This window comes from Hibiscus syriacus, unplaced genomic scaffold, assembly GCF_006381635.1.
Source record: "Hibiscus syriacus cultivar Baekdansim isolate YM2019G1 unplaced genomic scaffold, ASM638163v2 tig00110246_pilon, whole genome shotgun sequence".
Lineage (NCBI taxonomy): Eukaryota > Viridiplantae > Streptophyta > Magnoliopsida > Malvales > Malvaceae > Hibiscus > Hibiscus syriacus.
Genome location: NW_024062644.1, coordinates 123,226 through 145,004, shown reverse-complemented (window position 1 = coordinate 145,004; position 21,779 = coordinate 123,226). Strand labels below are relative to the sequence as shown.

Sequence of the window (21,779 nt, the reverse complement as noted above, 5' to 3'; positions counted from 1 at the left end):
GGAGACGTAGGCATAATTGGTTGAACTCCGTTATCAATTTCAGGTATTATTTTTACGCTATTATTTCGCATTCTCACAAATCTGATTATAAGAAAATTACTCGGTTAATTCCCAACGGTTAGCTTGCCAACTGTGTTAAATTTACATTTAAAGAAGCGGGAAGGGACTTGCATTGCCTCTCATCATCACCAACGCAAGAACTAAATGATGCGATTCCCTTTTTGCTTCATTTCCTTTTATCATCTCTCTTAATCAATTCCAAAGCATTTGCGGGCGTTTCTCAGGCTGAAAAATTGAAGAAATAGAGCTGAGTGAGCAGAGTTCAGTACAGAAGACGGAGCAACAATCGAATTTGACCCCATAAAACCTGTTCATACTTTGAAATTTTTTCTACTTCTGATAAATTAGATTGCACGCTGATTCTTTTTGGAAGTTTAGCGGCGTACATCCATGGGGCTGCTCTTCCGGTGTTCTTCGTTTTGTTTGGACGCATGATAGATCCTTTAGGACATATGCCTTCCGATCCTCACAAATTGTCTGCTCGTGTTTCTAAGGTGCTACTACTATGCTAGCTCTGATGTTATATGGAAAGTGCTTTCCAAATGGAATGATACAACCAGGAGGCATTCTATAATCAATTCTATTCTACTCAGGCTTATTATTTCAACTTAATTACTTCAGTTTGTTCTTCCAGTTAGAAACCATCATCATATTTGCAAAATCAGGGATCTGAATTTTCACAACATAACAAAAAATTTGACAAGATTTTGCTTAATATTGATACTTCTTAACCCCTTGCAGCATGCTTTGTACTTGGTCTACCTTGGTCTTGTTGTTTTCGCATCGGCTGGATAGGTGTATTTCATGTTTCTTGCTCCTCACTGGCTATTACAGTTTCCCGTTTTCTCAAAGTTTCTTCTAGTACTTTGATAAAATCCTTGTTGATTTTCTTTCTTCAGGTGTTGCGTTCTGGATGCAAACCGGGGAGAGACAGACGACCCGTTTGCATCTGAAATATCTTCAGTCGGTTTTGAGAAAAGATATAAGCTACTTTGACACTGAAGCCAGAGATTCTAACATTATTTTTCATATCTCCAGTGATGCAATCCTTGTCCAGGATGCCATAGGAGACAAGGTATATTACCATAAACAGGACCATAAAGATTCTCATAATGTTCAAAACTTTGGTCTGATATTTCACCAACACTATATTCTCTCATGTATCTTGGAGCAGAAATGTCATGCTTTCTGTTACCTTTTATAATTTGTCGTCGGTTTTACCATTGGGTTTACCTCTTTATGGCAGCTTACACTACTCACCTTGGTTGTAGTTCCACTGATAGCCATTGCTGGCGGAGCCTATACTATAATTATGCCAACTCTATCAGAAAAGGGTGAGGCAGCTTATGCTGAAGCAGGGAAGATCGCCGAGGAGGTAAGTTTTAAGAAGGTTTTTCTCTTTGAACACACAATTCCAAGGTACAAGAAACACCATGCTGTTACAGTTTCGGATTCTGATGAGTATCGATTTTTAGTTGGTGGCAGTGGACTCTATGCTCTCAAACTTAGCAAGAACTTTGACATATCTTCAATTTAATATAACGATCATGCCTGCAAACTAATTTCTCAATCTTGTTTCATGTATGGAGTTAGCTTTTATTTGCCTTTTAGTTCAGGTTATTTCACAGATTCGCACCGTATACGCATTTGTAGGAGAGGAAAAAGCAGTTAAAGCATACTATAGTTCACTTGCAAATATGCTCTTAAAATGGGGAAGAGAAGTGGACTTGAAAAAGGGGTGTGTGTTGGATTTACCTATGGCCTGCTTTTCTGTACCTGGGCCTTTCTCCTTTGGTATGCCGGCATAAAACAAATGAAGGGAAAGCGTTTACTACAATTATCAATGTCATTTTTAGTGGATTGTAAGTATAATCTGAATCTTCTAACAAATTTTCAGGGAGTTTATCTCCGATTAATCGAATTCTATGATAAAGAAACAGTTGTTTTGCTTTTGTAGTGCTTTAGGTCAAGCAGCACCAAACCTTGCTGCAATTGCTAAAGGCCGGGCAGCTGCAACCAATATCTTCAGCATGATAAAAGCAGACTCGAAGCCTTCAGGACAGTCGGATGGTGAAACAATTTTGCCAAAAGTTGTTGGAAAGATAAGAGTTTCGTGAGGTCTGTTTTGCTTACCCGTCTAGGCTTCACACGGTGTTTGAGAATTTAACCTTCTCAATGGATGCCAGGAAGACGTTTGCGGTTGTTGGTCCAAGTGGTTCATGAAAGAGTACCTGTAGAGAATTGAAGAAAGGTATTACAATGGAAAATATTCCTCATTCATCATTGATGTGTTTAGAATGTAATTTATACAGAGTTCATGCTAAACTTAAGGAATTACATAGGTATAAAAAAGGAAAGAATTACAACTGTATTGCTGAAAACCTGCTGCACTATCTATTTACATTGATTGAAGAGATCAGAGGCATTATTCTCGGTGAGAAGATTTGCATGATTGTAGGCTAAGAATCTGGTTGATTGTCTTGTGAATGATCTGCCTTGATACACCCCCTCAAAATTGAGCTGCCATCAGCAAGAGCAATTTTGCTTCTGAGTATTTCCGTCCGCTGCCTTGAGAGAGGTTTGGTTAATAAATCTGCTAGCTGGTCTTGAGTGTGAACATGTTTGACTTGAAGAACACCCTGTTGAACCAAATCTCGAACAAAGTGAAGGTCAATTTGGATATGTTTCATCCTTGAATGTTGCACAGGATTGAAACTAAGATGTGTAGCTCCAAGATTGTCACAAAGCACTGATGGAGCGGATTGAAGTTTGAAACCAAGTTCTCGAAGAAGAGAGTGTAGCCAAACAGTTTCAGAGGCAGCATTAGCAAGAGCCCTGTATTCTGCTTCAGTCGACGATCGTGCCACAGCTCGTTGTTTCTTTGAGCTCCAAGAGATTGGATTGCAACCGAGGAAGCTGATATAGGCTGAAGTGGAGGTGCGATCATCAAAGTTGTCGGCCAAATCGGTATCTGAAAAGGTTGTGAGAATGGGGTTTGTCTTGCAGGTAAGTTTAACACCATGGAAGATGGTGTGTTTCAAGTAGCGCAGGAGACGCTTTGTTGCTGTCCAGTGAGTTTGAGTAGGCTTGTGCATGAACTGAGACAGTTTGTTCACAGCAAATGAGATGTCTGGGCAAGTGAGGGAGAGGTATTGGAGGCTTCCAATTACTCTTCTGTATTCAGTGCTGTCAACAGAAGCAGTACCATCATTGAGTTTGAGAGGTGTGCTGGTGGAGAGAGGAGTGCAGACTTCTTTGGCCCCAAGCATGTTTGTATTAGATAGCAAATCACAGACATATTTATGTTGGGAAAAAAAGATGCCATCCTTAGTGGGTAAGACTTCCACGCCCAAGAAGTAATTTAAGGACCCCATGTCTTTTAATGAAAATTTCCGGCCAAGTTGTTCCAAAATAGAACTTACAAATTTGGAATTATTTCCAGTGATTACTAAGTCGTCCACATAAACCAGAAAATAACATATAATACCTTCATGTTTATAAATGAACAACGAAGAATCTGCCTGTGAGTTCTTAAAGCCAAACTGAAGTAGAGCATTTTTCAGGGCTGAGTACCACGCACGAGGTGCCTGTTTTAAACCATAGATAGCCTTGCGAAGGCGACAGACATAGTCAGGCTTGGTTAAATCTTTAAAGCCTGGGGGTTGTAGCATGTAGACAGTTTCAGTAAGTTCCCCATGCAAGAAAGCATTATTAATGTCCATTTGTCGCATACCCCACCCATTCATCACAGCAATAGCTAATACAGTTCGAATTGTGGCTGGCTTAACCACAGGACTAAAGGTCTCTTTATAATCTAATCATGGATGTTGGTGATACCCTTTTGCCACAAGGCGGGCTTTAAACCGATCCACAGACCCATCAGGTTTACGCTTCACTCGAAAAACCCATTTGCAGCCTACTGGACTGCAATGACTTGGAGGGGGAACCAGGTCCCAAGTGCCATGCCGCATGAGTGCAGTGAGTTCATGGGACATGGCCTCACGCCAGTGAGGTTCAGAGACAGCTTGACTCACACATGTGGGCTCAATGGTGTCGGGTAAGGGATGTTTGGTAACAGTGTGCAACTGTTTTGGCTTGAAGATTTGGTTCATAGACCGAGTGGTCATATGATGGGTTCGGGAAGTGGATGAGTGAGGGTTTCGGGAGGGATTTTGAAGGGGAAGGTAAGATGGATGGGTAGAGCTATCTCCTAGGTCAGGATTGACAGAGGGAGTGGAGGAGGGATTTAGATTCGGTAACAAGTTGGGTGAGAAGGGGTTTGCAGATGTCGGGTTGTCAACATTTGAATCTAAATGCAATTGAGTTTGTAAATCAAAAGAAGTAGAGAACCGAGATGTACCTAGAGGTGCAGTGACTATGGTGGGAGAACCTTTCGGAGGCACTGGTGGCGACGGAAGTGACACGGGCGGCAGAGCAGCTGGAACCGAATGTGGAACTTTGGAGAGACTCAGAGGAGTAGAGAGTGATGTAGAGGAAGGTTCAGTCAAAGGGTTTTGGGCCTCGTCAAATAAAACATGGCGTGAGATGTACAGGCGCCGTGTTGTTAGATCGAGACAACGATAAGCATTCTGAGTGAGGGAATAGCCCAAAAAAAATGCAGGGTGTGGATTTTGGGTCCATTTTGTGTATGTTGTACGGTTTGGTGAGTGGATAACACAAACAACCAAATTTTCTTAATTTAAGATAATTTGGTGGTTGACCAAAAAGAGCTTGGTACGGAGAGATATTTTGGAGTAAAGGTGTGGGTTGACGATTTATAAGATATGTGGTTGTTTGAAAGGCATGTGGCCAATAAGTGAGAGGTAAATTTGCATCATGAAGCAAAGTAAGACCGGTTTCTACTAGATGACGGTGACGTCGTTCCGAGATACCATTTTATTGTGGTGTGTGCGGAGCGGTAGTTAAATGACTTATGCCATGAAGAGCAAGGAAAGGTTTTAAACTCACATATTCTCCCCCATTGTCCGAGTAGATTGTTTTAATTTTGCTTTGGAACCGATTTTCAACAAGAGTTTTGAATTGGGGAAAAATTTTGGTAACACTAGATTTCGTTTGCATAGAATAAAACCACATGTATTTGGTGTAATGGTCAATAAAAATAAGATAATATCTAGAACCATCTAAACCAACACTATGAACGGGACCCCAAACATCGGTATAAATAAGTTCAAGAGGGGCATTACTTGAGATACTATTAGAACCAAATGGTTGTTGATGAGCTTTATTAATAGAGCATGAAGGACATAGAAAAAAAATCTTTATTTTTTGTGATTGGAAGGGAAAAATTTCGCACAACATTGTGAACAATTTTGGAGGACGGATGACCAAGACGTTTGTGCCACCCGTCAATAGAGGTTCTTTCATGCACATTAGCAACCATTGGAAAAGAAGATGCCACCAGGGTTTTCGGGAAGATGTATACACCATTTTCACATGCTCCTCTTAATAGGTTCTCCCCCGAGGTCTTGTCCTTCACAAGAAAATAAGAAGGGTGAAATTCAATAAACACATTATTTTGGGATGTAAAATGATGCACAGAGATAAGATTTTTGGAAATGTTTGGAACACAAAGTGTATCTTGGAGAATGAAGGTCTTTTGTGGTGATTTTAAAGTGAGGGATCCGATGTGTGACACAGCCAAACCTGAACCATCACCAAGTACAACTTCATCGGTGCCATCATATTTAGAATGAATTGATAGATTTTTTAGATCTCCAGTGATGTTGTGAGATGCAGCGGAGTCCATGAGCCATTTGTTGTCCAGAACATTTGAGGTAGAGGTGCAATTGGTAGTGACGGAGTGAGAAAGCAGTTGAGGACATGACTTGGCCGTGTGACCAATCTGGTCACAGAATTGACATTTAGGCTGATACCGTTTTTGAGAAGTATTGGGCTGGCCCGTTGATTTGTTATGAGGTCTGGAGTCTTTGTTTTGGCCCTGGTTCCGAGAGAAACCAGAGGGCTTGCCTTGAATTTTCTGGAAATTATTTCCAGAGGACTTGCAGTTCGTGTAGTTCACCGACACCACAAGCTGTTGAGTGGCCGACTAAAGCCGCCGGAGATAGCTGTCATGACCGACCAGAAGATCATGAAGTTCTTCGAATGTTAAGGATCGTTCCCTTGCACGGATTGGTGTAGCTATTTCCCTGAAATCAGAACCCAAACCATTAAGAATGTAAAGGGTTAGATCATCATCGGATATAGGATGATCGATTAGAGCTATCTCATCAGCCAGCGCCTTTACAGCATGGAGATAGTCTGAAATCGAGCGATTTCCCTTTTGAATCAAGGTAATTTCTTCCTTGAGTTGCATAGCTCTCATGCGAGATCTGCTAGCATACATATGGTTCAATTTTTTCCAGGCCTCATGAGAAGTCTTAGCGGTAGCAATAAGAGGAGTGATTGTGGTGGAGGTAGAGGCAAGGAGGGCACTGAGAATCAGCTTGTCTTGCCGAACCCAGTGGGTGATTTTTAAAGCAGAAGATGGAGTGCCATCAGATGATGGACAGACCGAAAGACCAGTTACATAATCTAGTAGGTCGTACCCAATGAGAAGAGCTTCAAATTGGGCACGCCATTGTGGAAAGGTGGAGGGAGTTAATTTCTCATTAATTTGGGCTGTGGTATTGAGAGCAACCAGAGGAGTTTCGATCGGGGAGGGAGGTTGAGTATTTGGATTTTGAGGGGAAACCATGTCAGAGGAAGGGATCGTATTCTCGTATGAGTTGTGGTCATCTGATACCATGTAGAGAATTGAAGAAAGGTATTACAATGGAAAATATTCCTCATTCATCATTGATGTGTTTAGAATGTAATTTATACAGAGTTCATGCTAAACTTAAGGAATTACATAGGTATAAAAAAGGAAAGAATTACAACTGTATTGCTGAAAACCTGCTGCACTATCTATTTACATTGATTGAAGAGATCAGAGGCATTATTCTCGGTGAGAAGATTTGCATGATTGTAGGCTAAGAATCTGGTTGATTGTCTTGTGAATGATCTGCCTTGATAGTACCATCATATCCATGGTTCAACGTTTCTATGATCCCACTTCAGGTAAGTTACAAAATTTCAGAGATTATGAATCGAGTTACGGTATAGTATTATTTCTCTTGGCTTATACACCAGCATTATCAGGTAAAATACTATTGCATGGATATGATCTTAAGAATCTGCAGTTAAAATGGTTGAGAGAACAAATGGGATTGGTTGGCCAAGAACCAGCTCTGTTCGACACAACGATAGCAAACAATACCCTACTAGGAAAAGAAGATGCAGACATGGAGCAACTTATATTAGATGCTAATGCACATTCTTTCATTCAGGAACTACCTGATACTTATGAAAAACAGGTATGTTCTCAGAGGTTACTTTTTGTTAATCAATTAGGGAAAAAATGAAGACATTTATTACATGTATAGACAATGAGTAGGCTGTTTTCATAGTTTCTGCTATTTGTGACCGATCCTCGAGTGTGATGCTTTGAAAGTTTGTTGAATTTAGGTCGGAGAAGAAGGAACTCAACTTTCTGGAGGTCAAAAACAACGAATTACTATAGCTAGAGTTGTGTTGAGAAATCCAAAGATACTGGTGCTCTTGATGCAGAATCAGAACTCACAGTTCAGCAAGCACTGGATAGGATTGTGTCAAATAGATCGACAATCATTGTGGCATATCGGTTATCTACCATTCGAGATGTCGACACCATTATTGTTTTGAAGAATGGACAGGTTGTTGAGAGTGGGAGCCACATGGATTTGATGTCTAAGAATGGAGTATGCAGCTCTAGTTAGCTTGCAAGTATCAGAAAACACTGCAGATTCAAACTCTATATGTCATTCTGATGCTTCCGTAAGTTCTAGCTTCCAACAACCTCAAGATAGTCAAAATCCTGGGAAGGATTCCTCATCAGTTGCAGAAATAGGATTGGAGAAAAGTTATCAAAACTCGACTCAGCAACGTTCTGCACCTAATCCTTCGATATGGGAACTACTTAAACTAAATGCACCAGAATGGCCCTATGCACTGCTTGGCTCGGTTGGTGCAACTCCGGGGGGCATGGAAGCTCCATTATTTTCCTTCGGAATCACGCATGTCTTGACCGCATTCTACTCTCCTGATGATGTTCAAATTAAGAGAGAGATTGAAAGGGTGGCTCTCTTTTTGTTGGTCTAGCTATTCTGTTAGGAAATAAACTCAGTACAAGTAATTTCCCTATAACTAGATTAGTGGGAATGCAAAATAAAGTGGAAAAATAATACCCAAAAAATTAATAATGGAGTTCAGCCAATTGTGCTTACGTCTCCGAACTACTGCAAATCTTTTAATAAGAGAGAAAATTTACAGGTGTTTACAAAACACTCACTACTCACAAGAAAACTCTCTAGTATTGGAAGGAAGAAATGATTTTTGGATGATTTTGAAGCTAAATGAGCTAGGGTATTTATAGTTGAAACTTAGGGATTAATCTTATAATTAACCCTATTTCTATTTCAATAAAATAATGCCTAACTTTGAATTCTAATTTGCAGCAGCCGGCTGCCATCAACTTTCAATAATGTTGGCTGCCATCTAGAATATTCAATAATATCCCACTTGAAGACTGATTTTAATCTGTCTTCACACCTCGATCAATGCAGTAGCATTTCTGGTCTTGTTATTCTAGCATGCCAACTGAAGTTGAACACAACTTCAGTTTGTCCGTGGTCACCGTCTTTGTCAACATGTCTGCCAGATTTTAAGCTTCACTGATCTTTTCAAGTTTCAAAATCCCATCTTCCAGAAGAGACCGGATAAAATGATATCGCAATTGTATATGCTTCATCCTGGAATGAAAAAACGGATTCTTTGCTAGATGGATAGCTCTTTAACTGTCGCAATACAAGACATTGTTTTCTTGTTTCTTGCCTAACTCTTCCAAGAAACTTTGGAGCCAAACCATCTCCTTGCTGGCTTCCGTAACAGCGACATATTCTACTTCAGTTATGGAGAGAGCAACTATCTTCTGTAGTTGAGAAACCCAACTCACTGCAGTTCCTCCGAGAGTATAGACATACCCTGTAGTGCTTCTTCTGATGTCGACATTTCCGGCTAAGTCAACATCTACATAGCCTGTCAGTATCGTATCTCCACCTTTGAAACAAAGTGCTTTATTTGTGGTACCCCGCAGATATCTGAGGATCCATTTGACTGCTTCCCAGTGTACCTTGCCTGGATTATTCATGTACCTGCTAACAGCTCCCACTGCATGAGCAATATCTGGTCTAGTACAAACCATGGCATACATGAGACTTCCAATTGCTGAGGCATACGGCACCTTCACCATGTGTGCTCGTTCTTCCTCCGTCTTTGGTGACTGTTCTTTGGAGAGTCTGAAATGAACACCTAAAGGTGTACTTACTGGTTTAGCATCTTGCATGTTGAACCTGGAGAGTACTTTGTTGATGTACTCAGCCTGTGATAACATCAAAGTCCCCGAATTTGTGTCTCTCTTGATCCTTATCCCAAGAATCTGCTTTGCAGCGCCCAGATCCTTCATAGCAAACGGCTTCGACAATTTTTGCTTCAAGTTTATAATCTCTTGCATATATGAGCCTGCAACGAGTATGTCATCATAAAATAATGAAGCTATTGTCAAACCTCTTGATGTAGCAACAATGGTCTGCTTGGCATCTGGTAAAACTATTGCTACCCATGAAACTATCAAACTTCTTGTACCACTGTCTAGGAGCTTGTTTTAAACCATACAAGCTCTTCTTTAACCTGCATACCAGGTTTTTCTTGTCTGCCTCTATGAAGCCTTCTGGCTGCCTCATATAGATTTCTTCCTCCAAATCACCATTAAGGAAAGCTGTCTTTACATCTAACTGCTCAAGATGTAAATTCTCTGCATCTACAATTTTCAGCATCAGTCTGATTGTGGACAGTTTTACGACTAGAGAGAAAATTTCATTGTAGTCAATACCTTCTTTTTGCTGAAAACCTTTGACAACCAATCTTTCTTTGTAGCGTTTGCTCCCATCATACTCTTCTTTGATCCTGTAAATCCACTTGTTGTGGAGCGCTTTCTTGTCTGGTGGTAATTCAGCTAATTCTCACGTCTGATTTGACATAAGCGAGTCCATCTCATCTTTCATGGAAGACTCCCACTTGACTGAATCCTCCACTTGCATTGCTTCATCATAGCACTCTGGTTCACCATTGCCAGCCAGCAACAAGTAGTGCAAAGAAGGAGAATACCGTTGGGTTGGTTTAGGAATTCTGGAGGAGCGTCTTAATTCTGGTGTGCCTGGGTCTTCTTGAACTGCTTCAGGATTGATCTGAACATCATTTCTAGAAACCTCCTCGAACTCAGCAAATTCCTTTATTTCAGCTTTGGTATTTGAGCTACTTGATTCTATAGTTGACCTGTCTTTGTACATCACATTCTCATTGAAAATGACATCTATGCTTCTGATGATCTTTCGATTTTCATAGTCCCAAAACCGGTAACCGAACTCATCACCGCCATAACCAACAAAGGTATATTTTTTGGACTTAGCATCAAGTTTACTTCTTTCAGCAGAGTCTATGTGTACATAAGAAATACAACCAAACACTCTTAAGTGTGAAAGGTTTATTTCTTTCTTGCTCCAAACTTCCTCTGGTATTCTACCATCCAAAGGAATTGAGGGCCCACGGTTGATCAGGTAAGCTGCAGTGTTGATAGCTTCAGCCCATAGAAATTTGGGTAGTCCGGCATGTATCCTCATGCTTCTGGCACGTTCATTCAGAGTTCTGTTCATGCGCTCTGCAACGCCATTCTGCTGCGGTGTTATGGGAACTGTTGTCTCCATCTTGATCCCATTGTTTGCGCAGAAATCTCTGAATCTACTATCTCTGTACTCTCCTCCATTGTCAGACCTCAACCGCTTGACTTTCAGACTAGTCTCATTTTCCACCATGGCCTTCCATTTTCTGAAGGTATCAAAGACTTCTGATTTCTTCTTCAGAAAATAAACCCACACCTTCCTTGTTGAATCATCGATGAAGGTGACATAAAATAGTGAGCCTGCAAGAGATGAAACTGGGGATGGTCCCTATACATCAGTATGAACCAATTATAATCTTTCTGCCTTGGGAGTCTTGTCAATCTTTACAAAGCTGACTTTCTTTTGTTTGCCAAAGATGAAATCCTCGCATAGTCCAACATCTACGTTCTTTAGATCTGGCAGCTTCCCTTTTGACAAAAGTATTTTCATCCCTTTCTCGCTCATATGGCCAAGCCTTTGGTGCCATAGGTTTGATTTTCCATCAGCATCTGCTGTAGCAATGATATTTTCTAAGTTTGAGGTTACATAGAGAGTATCGGTCTTCTTACCACGAGCAATGACGAGTGCTCCTTTTGTAATCTTCCATTCACAGCCTGAAAAAGTTGTACTATAACCTTCTCCATCAAGCTGTCCTACAGAAATCAGATTTCTTTTGAGGCCAGGAATATGTCTCACTCCTGTCAGCTTCCAGGTGGTCTGGTTTGGCAACTTTAGTCGGATGTCTCCTTTTCCGACGATCTTCAAGGTTTCATCATCAGCTAGATGAACCTTCCCAAAATCACCACTGACATAGTTCTCCATGATTTCTTGGCATGGGGTGGAGTGGAAAGATGCCCCTGAATCCAAGATCCATGATTCAATCGGACTGTTGATTCTTAGAATCATGGCATCACATGTCTCCTCTGTCACGTTAGCGGATTCCTGTGCACCGGTATTTTTCTTCGGTGCTCGACAATCTCTTTTAAAGTGACCCTTCTTGCCACAATTATAACAGGTAAAATCTTTCTTTCCCGTTCTGGATTTTCCTAGTCTGGATTTTGATCTGCCATGATTTGAATTTCTTTTTGAAGTTCTCCCTCTGGACTCCGTGTGCAAGGCTGAGGAGGTTGATGCTTCACCCGATTCTCTCCGTCGAATTTCTTCGCTCAGTACCAGATCCCGAACATCGTCGAATTTCAATTTACTATTTCCCGACGAGCTGCTAACTGCTGTAACAGTAGCATTCCAACTGTCTGGTAGAGCTGATAAGAGAATTAAAGCTCGAACTTCATCATCGAATTCAATTTCCACTGAACTCAACTGAGTTGTAATTGTGTTGAGTTCATTTAGGTGTTGTGCCATCGATGCCCCTTTCGTCATCCGTAAATTGTGTTTGAGGCTGATGGCTTCTCATACATACTGGAGAGAGCTGCCATAAGACTCGCCGTGGTCTTTTCCTTTGCTATGTTGAAAGCAACATTGCGGGACAACGTCAGTCGAATAACTCCGAGGGCTTGTCTGTCGAGAAGAGACCAGTCTTCATTCTTCATGCCCTCTGGTTGTTTTCCTGAGAGAGGTTGATATAGATTTTTCTGGTACAAAATATCTTCAATCTGCATCTTCCAAAAGCCAAAGTCTGCACCATCGAACTTTTCAATTTTCACCTTCCCTTCATCTGCAGCCATCGCTCCCACTCGAATCTGGCTTCTTTGGATCGTTTCTGACAATTCTTGCGAACCATCGTGTATTAGAACACCTCCGTCGACAAATTCGTATCGCCAATTGTTATGAAATAAACCCAGTACAAGTAATTTCCCTATAACCAGATTAGTGAGAATGCAAAATAAAAGCGGAAAAATAATACCTGAAAAATTGATAACGGAGTTCAGCCAATTGTGCTTACGTCTTCGGACTGCTGCAAATCTTTTACTAAGAGAGAAAATTTACAAGTGTTTACAAAACACTCACTACTCACAAGAAAACTCTCTAGTATTGGAAGGAAGAAATGATTTTTGGATGATTTTGAAGCTAAATGAGCTAGGGTATTTATAGTTGAAACTTAAGGATTAATCTTGTAATTAACCCTATTTCTATTTCAATAAAATAATGCCTAACTTTGAATTCTAATTTGCAGCAGCCCGCTGCCATCAACTTTCAATAATATTGACTGCCATCTAAAATATTCAACATATTCTTACCATTCCAATATATCTGTTGCAACACTATTTCTACACCTTAATGGGAGAGCACCTCACAGCTTGTGTTCTTTTATCAATGTTCTCAGGTTCTTTTCTATTTCTCAATCTAGGAAGCTGAATTTGATAAAAAAAAATTCCCATTGTGGAACATTCATCACATTGCAAATCCTCTAGAATATGAAATTTTAGTATCGACTTTGCACCGTAGAATAACCTCCAATTTAATTCTTTATATTTAGCTATCCTTTCCAATGAGATTGGTTGGTTTGATTTGGATGAGAACAATACTGGTTCGCTGACAGCAGCTTTAGCTGCGGATGCAACCCTTGTACGAAGTGCTCTAGCTGATCGGCTATCCACAATCGTGCAGAATGTAGCACTTACCGTGACAGCGTTTGTAATTGCATTCACTTTAAGCTGGCGTATTGCATCGGTTATTATCGCTTCCTTTCCCTTATAGGTGCTTCCATAACTGAGGTAAGGTTTAGAGACCACTTATTTCGATTCTTCAGGTCTTCTATTACGGTTTTTTATTCTCTCTTTGATAACTGCAGCAACTGTTTCTCGAAGGATTTGGAGGGAATTACAGCCATAGCTACACTAGAGCAACTGCTGTGGCACGAGAAGCAATAGTTAACATTCGTACTGTGGCTGCATTCGGTGTTGAAGACTGGATATTTCTCCGGTTTGCCTCAGAACTAAACCGACCGAATAAGCAAGCCTTGTTGCGAGGTCATATTTCAGGTTTTGTGTATGGTGTATCTCAGCTCTTTGCGTTCTGTTCCTACGCCCTTGGCCTTTGGTATGCATCCGTGCTAATCAAACAAAACAGATCGAACTTCGGTGACATCATGAAGTCCTTTATGGTTTTGATAATCACTGCACTGGCCGTGGCAGAAACATTGGCTCTCACCCAGATATTGTGAAGGGGTCACAAGCACTCAAGTCATTTTTCAGAATTCTTCACAGAACATCGATTGAACCTAATGATTCCACATCGGAGGTGGTAAGCGAGATCAAGGGAGACATAGAGTTTAGAAATGTTAGTTTCAAGTATCCAATGAGACCTGATGTAACCATTTTTGAGGACTTAAACATGAAAACATCAACCGGGAAGAGTCTAGCCGTAGTTGGACAGAGTGGTTTAGGGAAAAGCACTGTGATCGCACTTATTATGCGATTTTACGATCCTGTTTCGGGTGCAGTGCTGATTGATGGCTATGATATTTAGACATTAAACCTGAGATATCTAAGGTTGAGAATGAGTTTAGTTCAACGGGAGCCAGCATTGTTCTCGACCTGCATATACGAAAACACCAAGTACGGGAAGGAGGATGCATCGGAGATCGAGATACTGAGAGCACCAAATGCTCATCGATTCATCAGCCGAATGCCTGAAGGATACCAAACAAACGTCCGCGTTCTATCAGGAGGCCAAAAGCAGAGAGTGGCGATCGCTAGAGAGATCTTGAAGAATCCTTCCATTCTTCTCCTGGACGAAGCCACAAGTGCATTTGACAAGATGTCTGAGAAACTAGTTCAAGAGGCTCTGGATAATCTCATGGAAGGCCGCACCACCGTAATCGTAGCGCATCGGTTATCGACGATACGTAATTCGGACAGCATCGCGGTGCTGGAACAAGGAAAGTAGTTGAAATAGGCAGGCGTGAAGAGCTAACTAAGAAAGGTGACAGTAAACAATTGGTCAGTTTACAGAAGTGAAGGAGCATCCATGATAAATAAACCATGTTTTAGCATTAAAACCTTATACATGATGAATCTGTTGTATTCAAAAACACCTTTTATGATTTGTTTGAAATATGATTTTTCAAATTTGTGGAGGATAAAAAGGGCTTTATTATTATTTTTAATGAAAATATTTTGTGGTAAATTATGAGTAAGGGTTAGTTATGGAGAGGGTTAGGTGGCAAGAGTTTGTTACAGGCCAGATTTCACTTCCACCGCATGTGTGATTAGTTATTTCCCTTTTCCCCTCTCATTTTTCCCAAATTTTCGCCATTCTTTTTTCTTTCTCTCTCCATTTTCTCTTTGTTCACTCACTTCCCACTTTCCAATTAATCTTTCCCTCCCATTAGGATGTGCTTCGCCAACACAAAACGATGAAGCCTCTTGACCTCATTCTTTCTTTAACGACTACTTGAGCGTCAAGCAATTCACCGGATTTTGGGAGAAACAGAAAGAAATTCCAAGATTTGGAGAAGAGGTATAGACAATTAGGTTCGAATTTTTTTAATCTCGTGCAGCGGCCAAGGAAAAATGAGTGCCTCGAAATTCATAAAGTGTGTCACCGTCGGCGATGGTGCCGTCGGCAAAACCTGCTTGCTGATTTCCTACACCAGCAACACTTTCCCTACGGTGAACCTTTTTCGCTCTTTTCCTTCTTTTTGTTCTGCATGATCGTAGTATTTTCTTGATTTTCGTATAAATCAGATCCGAATCGGTTGAATTGTTTATGTTCGAGTGAGCTCTGTTATATATTTCACAACATTGACATTGCTCGATTGTTTCTTTTCTTGGTCTCTCATAAATGAGGTACAATGCAGGAATATGATGTCCAAGGATATATCTTCTCTGTGAATCCAATATTACTGTTTTTTTCTTTACTAGTAACTGTTTGCGTTTGAAATTCTTATGGTACCAGGACTATGTCCCAACTGTTTTCGACAATTTCAGTGCAAATATCGTCGTGGATGGCAGCACTGTCAACATAGGCTTATGGGATACTGCTGGTAATTTCGAAATAACTTTTAGTTCTCTTCTTTTAGCAAATTCGGTTTCTTTCTTGCTTGTGATTTGAAATCATTGCCTTGGAACAGGTCAGGAGGATTACAATAGATTGAGACCACTGAGCTATCGTGGAGCTGACGTCTTTATTCTTGCATTTTCTCTCATCAGCAAGGCTAGTTACGAAAACGTTGCAAAGAAGGTTTAATCATTGGATATTTTCCCTCTGTGATGATAATTTTATGCATCATAAGACGTATGTTAACACCTTAGCCATGCAGTGATCATGTGGTTTTCTTGCTTTCGGTTTCAGTGGATTCCTGAATTAAAGCATTATGCACCTGGCGTTCCAATCGTTCTCGTTGGAACTAAGCTCGGTATGAAGATTCTTGGTCCCTTGCTTGCTCCCTTGATAGTGGTATATGTGGATCAATTGGTTTGATTCACTAATGGCCTAAAAGCAAAAGGGTTTCATAAACTCTTCCCTTTTCATTGAATGTTGTCGTGTTTATGACTCCTTGCTGCTGCAGATCTCCGGGATGACGAGCAATTCCTTATGGACCATCCTAATGCAATTCCGATTTCTGCAGCTCAGGTAAATGTTAAAAGCATATTATGTTTTGTGCTTTTCAACGGTAGTATATTTCATGTAGTTTCAGCATTAGTCTTTGCTTTGCTTATTTGTGAAGGGAGAGGAATTAAAGAAACAGATAGGGTCTTCTGCCTACATTGAGTGTAGTTCGAAAACACAGCAGGTAAATTTCTCAACATATCATTCATGTAAACTTAGCAGAAACATATCATTGATGATCTTGTGTGTTGGCTACTTGGCTTTACTTCAGAATGTGAAGGCAGTTTTTGATGCGGCTATCAAGGTAGTGCTCCAGCCTCCGAAAAACAAGCAAAAGTCGAATGGTGGCGGTGGTGTACTTTGCTCAATATTGTGATCGGTGGAAGATTCGAGTCCGATGAAGACGGATCAACCTGCCAGCTTCTTGCTGCTCGTATCCCAGTCCGTGTCAACTTAAAAAAAAAATTCTAGTAAGCGGCAAGCCATCGTGTATAGTCTCTGCTGACATTCTGGGTATTTCTTTGAAAGCTTCTAGTGGTTTGTTTCTTGTTTTACTTATTGCGAATCTCTAATTGATGACAAGCATTCCTTCCTCTTCTGCTTTAACGTTTAAGCTTCTCGCATTCATTAACCAGATTCTATTAAGAAACGACTGTTTCTTTCATGACGTTTAAATTTTTTGCACTTTGCTTAAATGATTAATGTTGATGCCATGGATCAGTGATTGAACTTTATTGAATTGCTGTGTCATGTTATTATTATTGAACTGGATTTATGAATATTTAATTTTCTTTGAGCTGTATTTAATTAATTAATCTGCTTTCATACCCGTAACAAGAAATGTTCACCATTATCCATTTGGTAGGAAAGTTGAAATTTCAACGAGTTTAGTTATGAGCAAATATTAAAACAAAATGTTGGCAAAACATATCCATTTCGAAGAGGCAGAAGTAACAAATCAATACCGACGTTTTTGTCCAAGGCGTCATCAACGTTATCGACCGAGTTGATCACCAAACTGATGTATTACAATTATTCTTGAAAAAAATTGAATTTAACAATACATAGTCAATTTTAAAAATAGGACAAATAACATCTTGAAAAATTATAAAAAAAATAAACCGCTCACAAATTTATTTAGTCGAATTAAACCTTATTTAATTTAACTTGTTAAAATTTTAAATTTTAAATTTAAATTCAAAACTAAATTAAATTAACCCAAGCCAAACGTTGATTAAATTTTAACCGAAAAGTGCTCAACTCAGTTAACGACCATAATCAATCCTACATAAAAACAATATAACAAATATATCTAAAAGCATAAAATAGAAACGTGGCGTTGCACTATTGGAAGAAAAAAATCGGCCGGTGTAGTATAAATACTTTGAAGCCTTCCCTCCATTTTACTTTATCAATCCACTGTTTTATATATTTATTAATTTAAGCGTAAAATATACCAACCACCCAACTATAATTCATTTTTATTTTAACCACTATTTATAAATTTTTGTCAATCATATCATCAAATTATTTAAATACATTCAAACATGTCAGTGACCGTTACAATAATATTAATATAATTACACATTTGATCTTTAATATTTATATATTATTTCAAATTTATTATAATTTTAATTTAATTTAATAAATTAAACCTCTAATTAGATGATGAAATATGTAACTATCAAATTAGAAGATATTTTTATTAATTTTTATTAATTTTTATTTTATTTTATTTTGTATCCAATTAGATAGTAACACATGTCACCACCTTACTTGATACAAAATTATATAAAGAAATATTATTCAATTTGAGGGAATCGAACCAGTGATTTGGTTTTCTTATTAGCTCCACCTAAACCACTGTCTAAGCCCTTCAAATGATAATATTTTATAACATTGTATATATTACTTTTTCAGAAAGATCATCTTATGTAAAGAAAAGAAGTTGAAAAGAAAAAAAGTGCATTTTCAATGTGCCGAACTCGGGTCTTCAGAGTGAAGAAGCGTGCATCAACCGGGTGGCGTTTGATTGGATGAAATCCTTTGAAATTAGTGGGAATTAGAATCTAACTCCACCACTTTCTCATGTTTAATTCAAGTTTTTCAAAAGAATTGGAATCCCTGATGGAATTCAATTTTATCAAATGAGGGAAAGTGAATTTCATCAAAAAATGGATGGAATTCAATTCCATTATTGGAGGGAATTGAAATTTGATCATACTATCTTCATCAATCCTTTGGTAACTTATTCATATATTGAATAAAAATATTTTTTTATTATTTCGGGTTAGATCGGGTTTCTAATTTATATATGCGGGTCGGGTCGGGTCAGGTGAAATTTTATTTTGGTCGGGTCAGATCGGGTTTTTTTAAGTGTGATATTCGGGTCGGATCGGGTTCGGGTTTAGGGTGAAAAAACCGGACCGACCAGAAAATATATATAATTCAGGTCCGGTCGGAATAAGTTACTGTTTTTATTAAATAAAAAATTTTTATTATTATTTCGGGTCGGGTCGGGTTGGATTTCTAATTCATATATTTGGGTCGGGTCGGATGAAACTTTATTTTGTTCGGGTCGGGTCGGGTTTTTTAAGTGTGATATTTGGGTCTAGTCGGGTCGGGGTTTTTTAAGTGTGATATTCGGGTCGGGTTCGGGTTTAGGGTGAAAAAAACTGGACCAACCCGAAAATATATATAATTCGGGTCGGGTCGGATTAAGTCATTGTTTTTATTAAATAAAAATATTTTTTTATTATTTCGGGTTGGGTCGGGTCGGGTCGGATCGGATGAAACTTTATTTTGTTCGGGTCGGGTTTTTAAAGTGTGATATTCGGGTCGGGTCAGGTCGGGTTCGGGTTTAAGATGAAAAAAACAAACTTAATTTTTTTCAATTAAGTCAATGTTTTTATTGAATAAAAATACTTTTTTTTATTATTTTGAGTCGTGTCGAGTCGAGTTTCTAATTCATATATTAAATAAAAATAATTTTTGGTATATTTTTTGGTAACTAATTAACATACTCTGATTGGAATGTATCGAAATATTACTCTATCTTTTAGTAACTTATTAACATATTTTGATTGCAATGATTTTAACTTATAATGTTTATTAGCATAAATTTTATAATTTATTGAAATGAATAATCAATCAATAAAATGAAAATTTAATATTTTTTAATTTTTTATAATATATTATTATATGTAAGTTGTAAAATAAACTAAAATAAAGTAAAAAAATAAGAAGGGTAATTCTGTCATTTTACATTACTAAAATCAAATTCATCTGACATGTCTGCGAACCAAACAGAATATGAAATTGGATTACCAAATAGTATATGGAATTGAATTCCAATTCCTGTAGATTCTAATTCCTTCACAGATTCCAATTCCCTCATAAACATTCGAACGAACCAAACGCCTAAGACTAACATTTGGAATAGATTCGACAACAAAATATACTTAACTTGTATTATAACGAAAACATTAATACGGATCTATCATCAAAACTTTTTAAGTAAATTTAATTAATGGTTTATAACTGTATACATTTTATATACTTTTTATAATATAATTAATATAAGATTTAAAATAATAATAAATTCAATACGTAAAAATGTTAAATTTAAAAATTAATTTATCAAAGCTTGAATTCAGATTTTAAATTATATTTTTATATAATCAAAGTATAATTTTAATTTATTTAACATAATTAATAATGTTTATATATAATTTTTAATATATAATTATAAAAATTATTTATTATATTAAAAATTATTTAAGGATTATATAAAAAATTATATAAAAATAAATATAATATATAAAAAATAAATTTTACTTAAAGAAACATGTTTGTTTCCTTTTTTTCCCCTGCCTTTAGCTATAATAAATTATATGTAAGATGTGCTTTGTTACTAATTGAGGCCTTAGCTCTGTGGTTTTGGCATGGCTATAGCAGTTATAAGTTGCTGGTTCGATGGCAGTTGTAAGTTGTTGGTTCAATCCCATCCCCCCCCCCCCCAAACACAATCACCACATGATTAGATGTAAAATAAATAATTAAAATTAATAAATATATTTCAATATAATAGTGACACGTATCACAATTTAATTGAAGATTAAATTTATTAAATTAAATTTAAATTATGACTAAATTAAAATAATGTATAAATATTAAGAATTAAATATGTAATTATATTAATTTTATTAACTGACATATCAATCCTTTCGTTAATTGTTAACGGCTAGTGATCTGATGAAATATATTTAAATAGTTGAATAGTTTGATTGATAAGAATTTAAAAATTATGATCAAAATAAAAAAGGATTATAGTTGATTAGTCTCTGGTATAGTTTACCCAGTGTTTTGAAAATCGGACCGGACCAATCGGTTCAACCGGGAATCGTTGTCTGGTTCGGTTTATTCTATACCGGTTAAACCGCTAATAGTGAACAGAAAGGAACCGTTGAACCGACTGTGAACCGTTCAAACCGGACCGGATCGTGAACCGATTGAAAACCGGTTCTGTATTTTTTCTAAAAATAATTAAATCAAACGACGTCGTTTGTTAAACGAGCCGAGTTGAACTCGAGTATTGCTAAGCTCGACTCGAACTCAAAAACTTTAAAATTAAGCTCAACTCGACTCAAAAACTCACGAGCTAAAAATTATCAAGTTCAACTCGAACTCGTAATATAATATTGAAACTTGAAATCAAAAAGACTCGAACTCAAAAAAAAAATAAGAAGCTCGATTAAAGCCTGAAATTCGAGCTCGATTGAAGCGAAAAAATAGTTCGCTCTGTGCTCACCAAAAGGCTCTATGAATTTGAATGTCAAATTACCTCTATTATTTATAAAAGTCAGTTGGAATGCTCTTCTATGTTTCTTAGCCATGTGGGATTGTTTTGTTTTCATATTTTCTCTTTAGACTTTTGTGATGCTCTTCTATGTTTCTTAGCTATGTAAGATTTTTTTTTTTTAAATTAAACCAAACGACATAGTTTATTATAATTTTTTTAGCCCCAAATTTATATTTTAATTATATTTATTATTTAATATGTTTTACCTTAAATATTATGTTGTAGTTAATTTGAATCATTTTGTTTTACTTGATTTTATAATTTTTAACTTATATAGGTTATAACTTGCTTTGAATATGACTTGTGATATAAAAAATTATTTTTTATTAAATGTTTTTTATATTTTTATTTAATTTTTTAAATAATTAATTAATTATGACGTCATTCGATTCTTTCGATCGATCTAACTGATTCAACCGATTAAACCAGTAAATCGATAACACGATCGATTTAATAACCGATCCGATTCTGAAAACCATGAATTTACCTTTATTTTAATAAATTTAAAACCCCAGCCCGACATGGCCGAG

The 21,779-nt window shown here is 37.8% G+C and overlaps 1 protein-coding gene and 1 pseudogene across 1 annotated transcript; both read left to right on the top strand.

Moving 5' to 3' along the window:
* The first annotated feature begins 292 nt into the window (after positions 1–292).
* Positions 293–14,860, top strand: LOC120114762 (annotated as a pseudogene).
* A 364-nt stretch (positions 14,861–15,224) lies between these two features.
* Positions 15,225–16,976, top strand: LOC120114756 (rac-like GTP-binding protein RHO1). The gene is made up of 7 exons (XM_039135550.1): positions 15,225–15,448; positions 15,735–15,822; positions 15,910–16,019; positions 16,131–16,194; positions 16,348–16,412; positions 16,507–16,572; positions 16,660–16,976. The coding sequence occupies exons 1-7, from the start codon at positions 15,350–15,352 to the stop codon at positions 16,762–16,764; spliced, it is 597 nt and encodes a 198-aa protein (XP_038991481.1). The 5' UTR covers positions 15,225–15,349; the 3' UTR covers positions 16,765–16,976.
* Positions 16,977–21,779: the final 4,803 nt, after the last annotated feature.

Bases quoted from the DNA above. Each gene is read 5' to 3' on its own strand.
- LOC120114756 (XM_039135550.1), top strand. From the start codon at position 15,350: ATGAGTGCCTCGAAATTCATAAAGTGTGTCACCGTCGGCGATGGTGCC. The intron at 15,449-15,734 runs GTGAACCTTTTT...TTATGGTACCAG, and splicing joins CCAGCAACACTTTCCCTACG to GACTATGTCCCAACTGTTTT. The intron at 16,413-16,506 runs GTAAATGTTAAA...TTATTTGTGAAG, and splicing joins TTCCGATTTCTGCAGCTCAG to GGAGAGGAATTAAAGAAACA.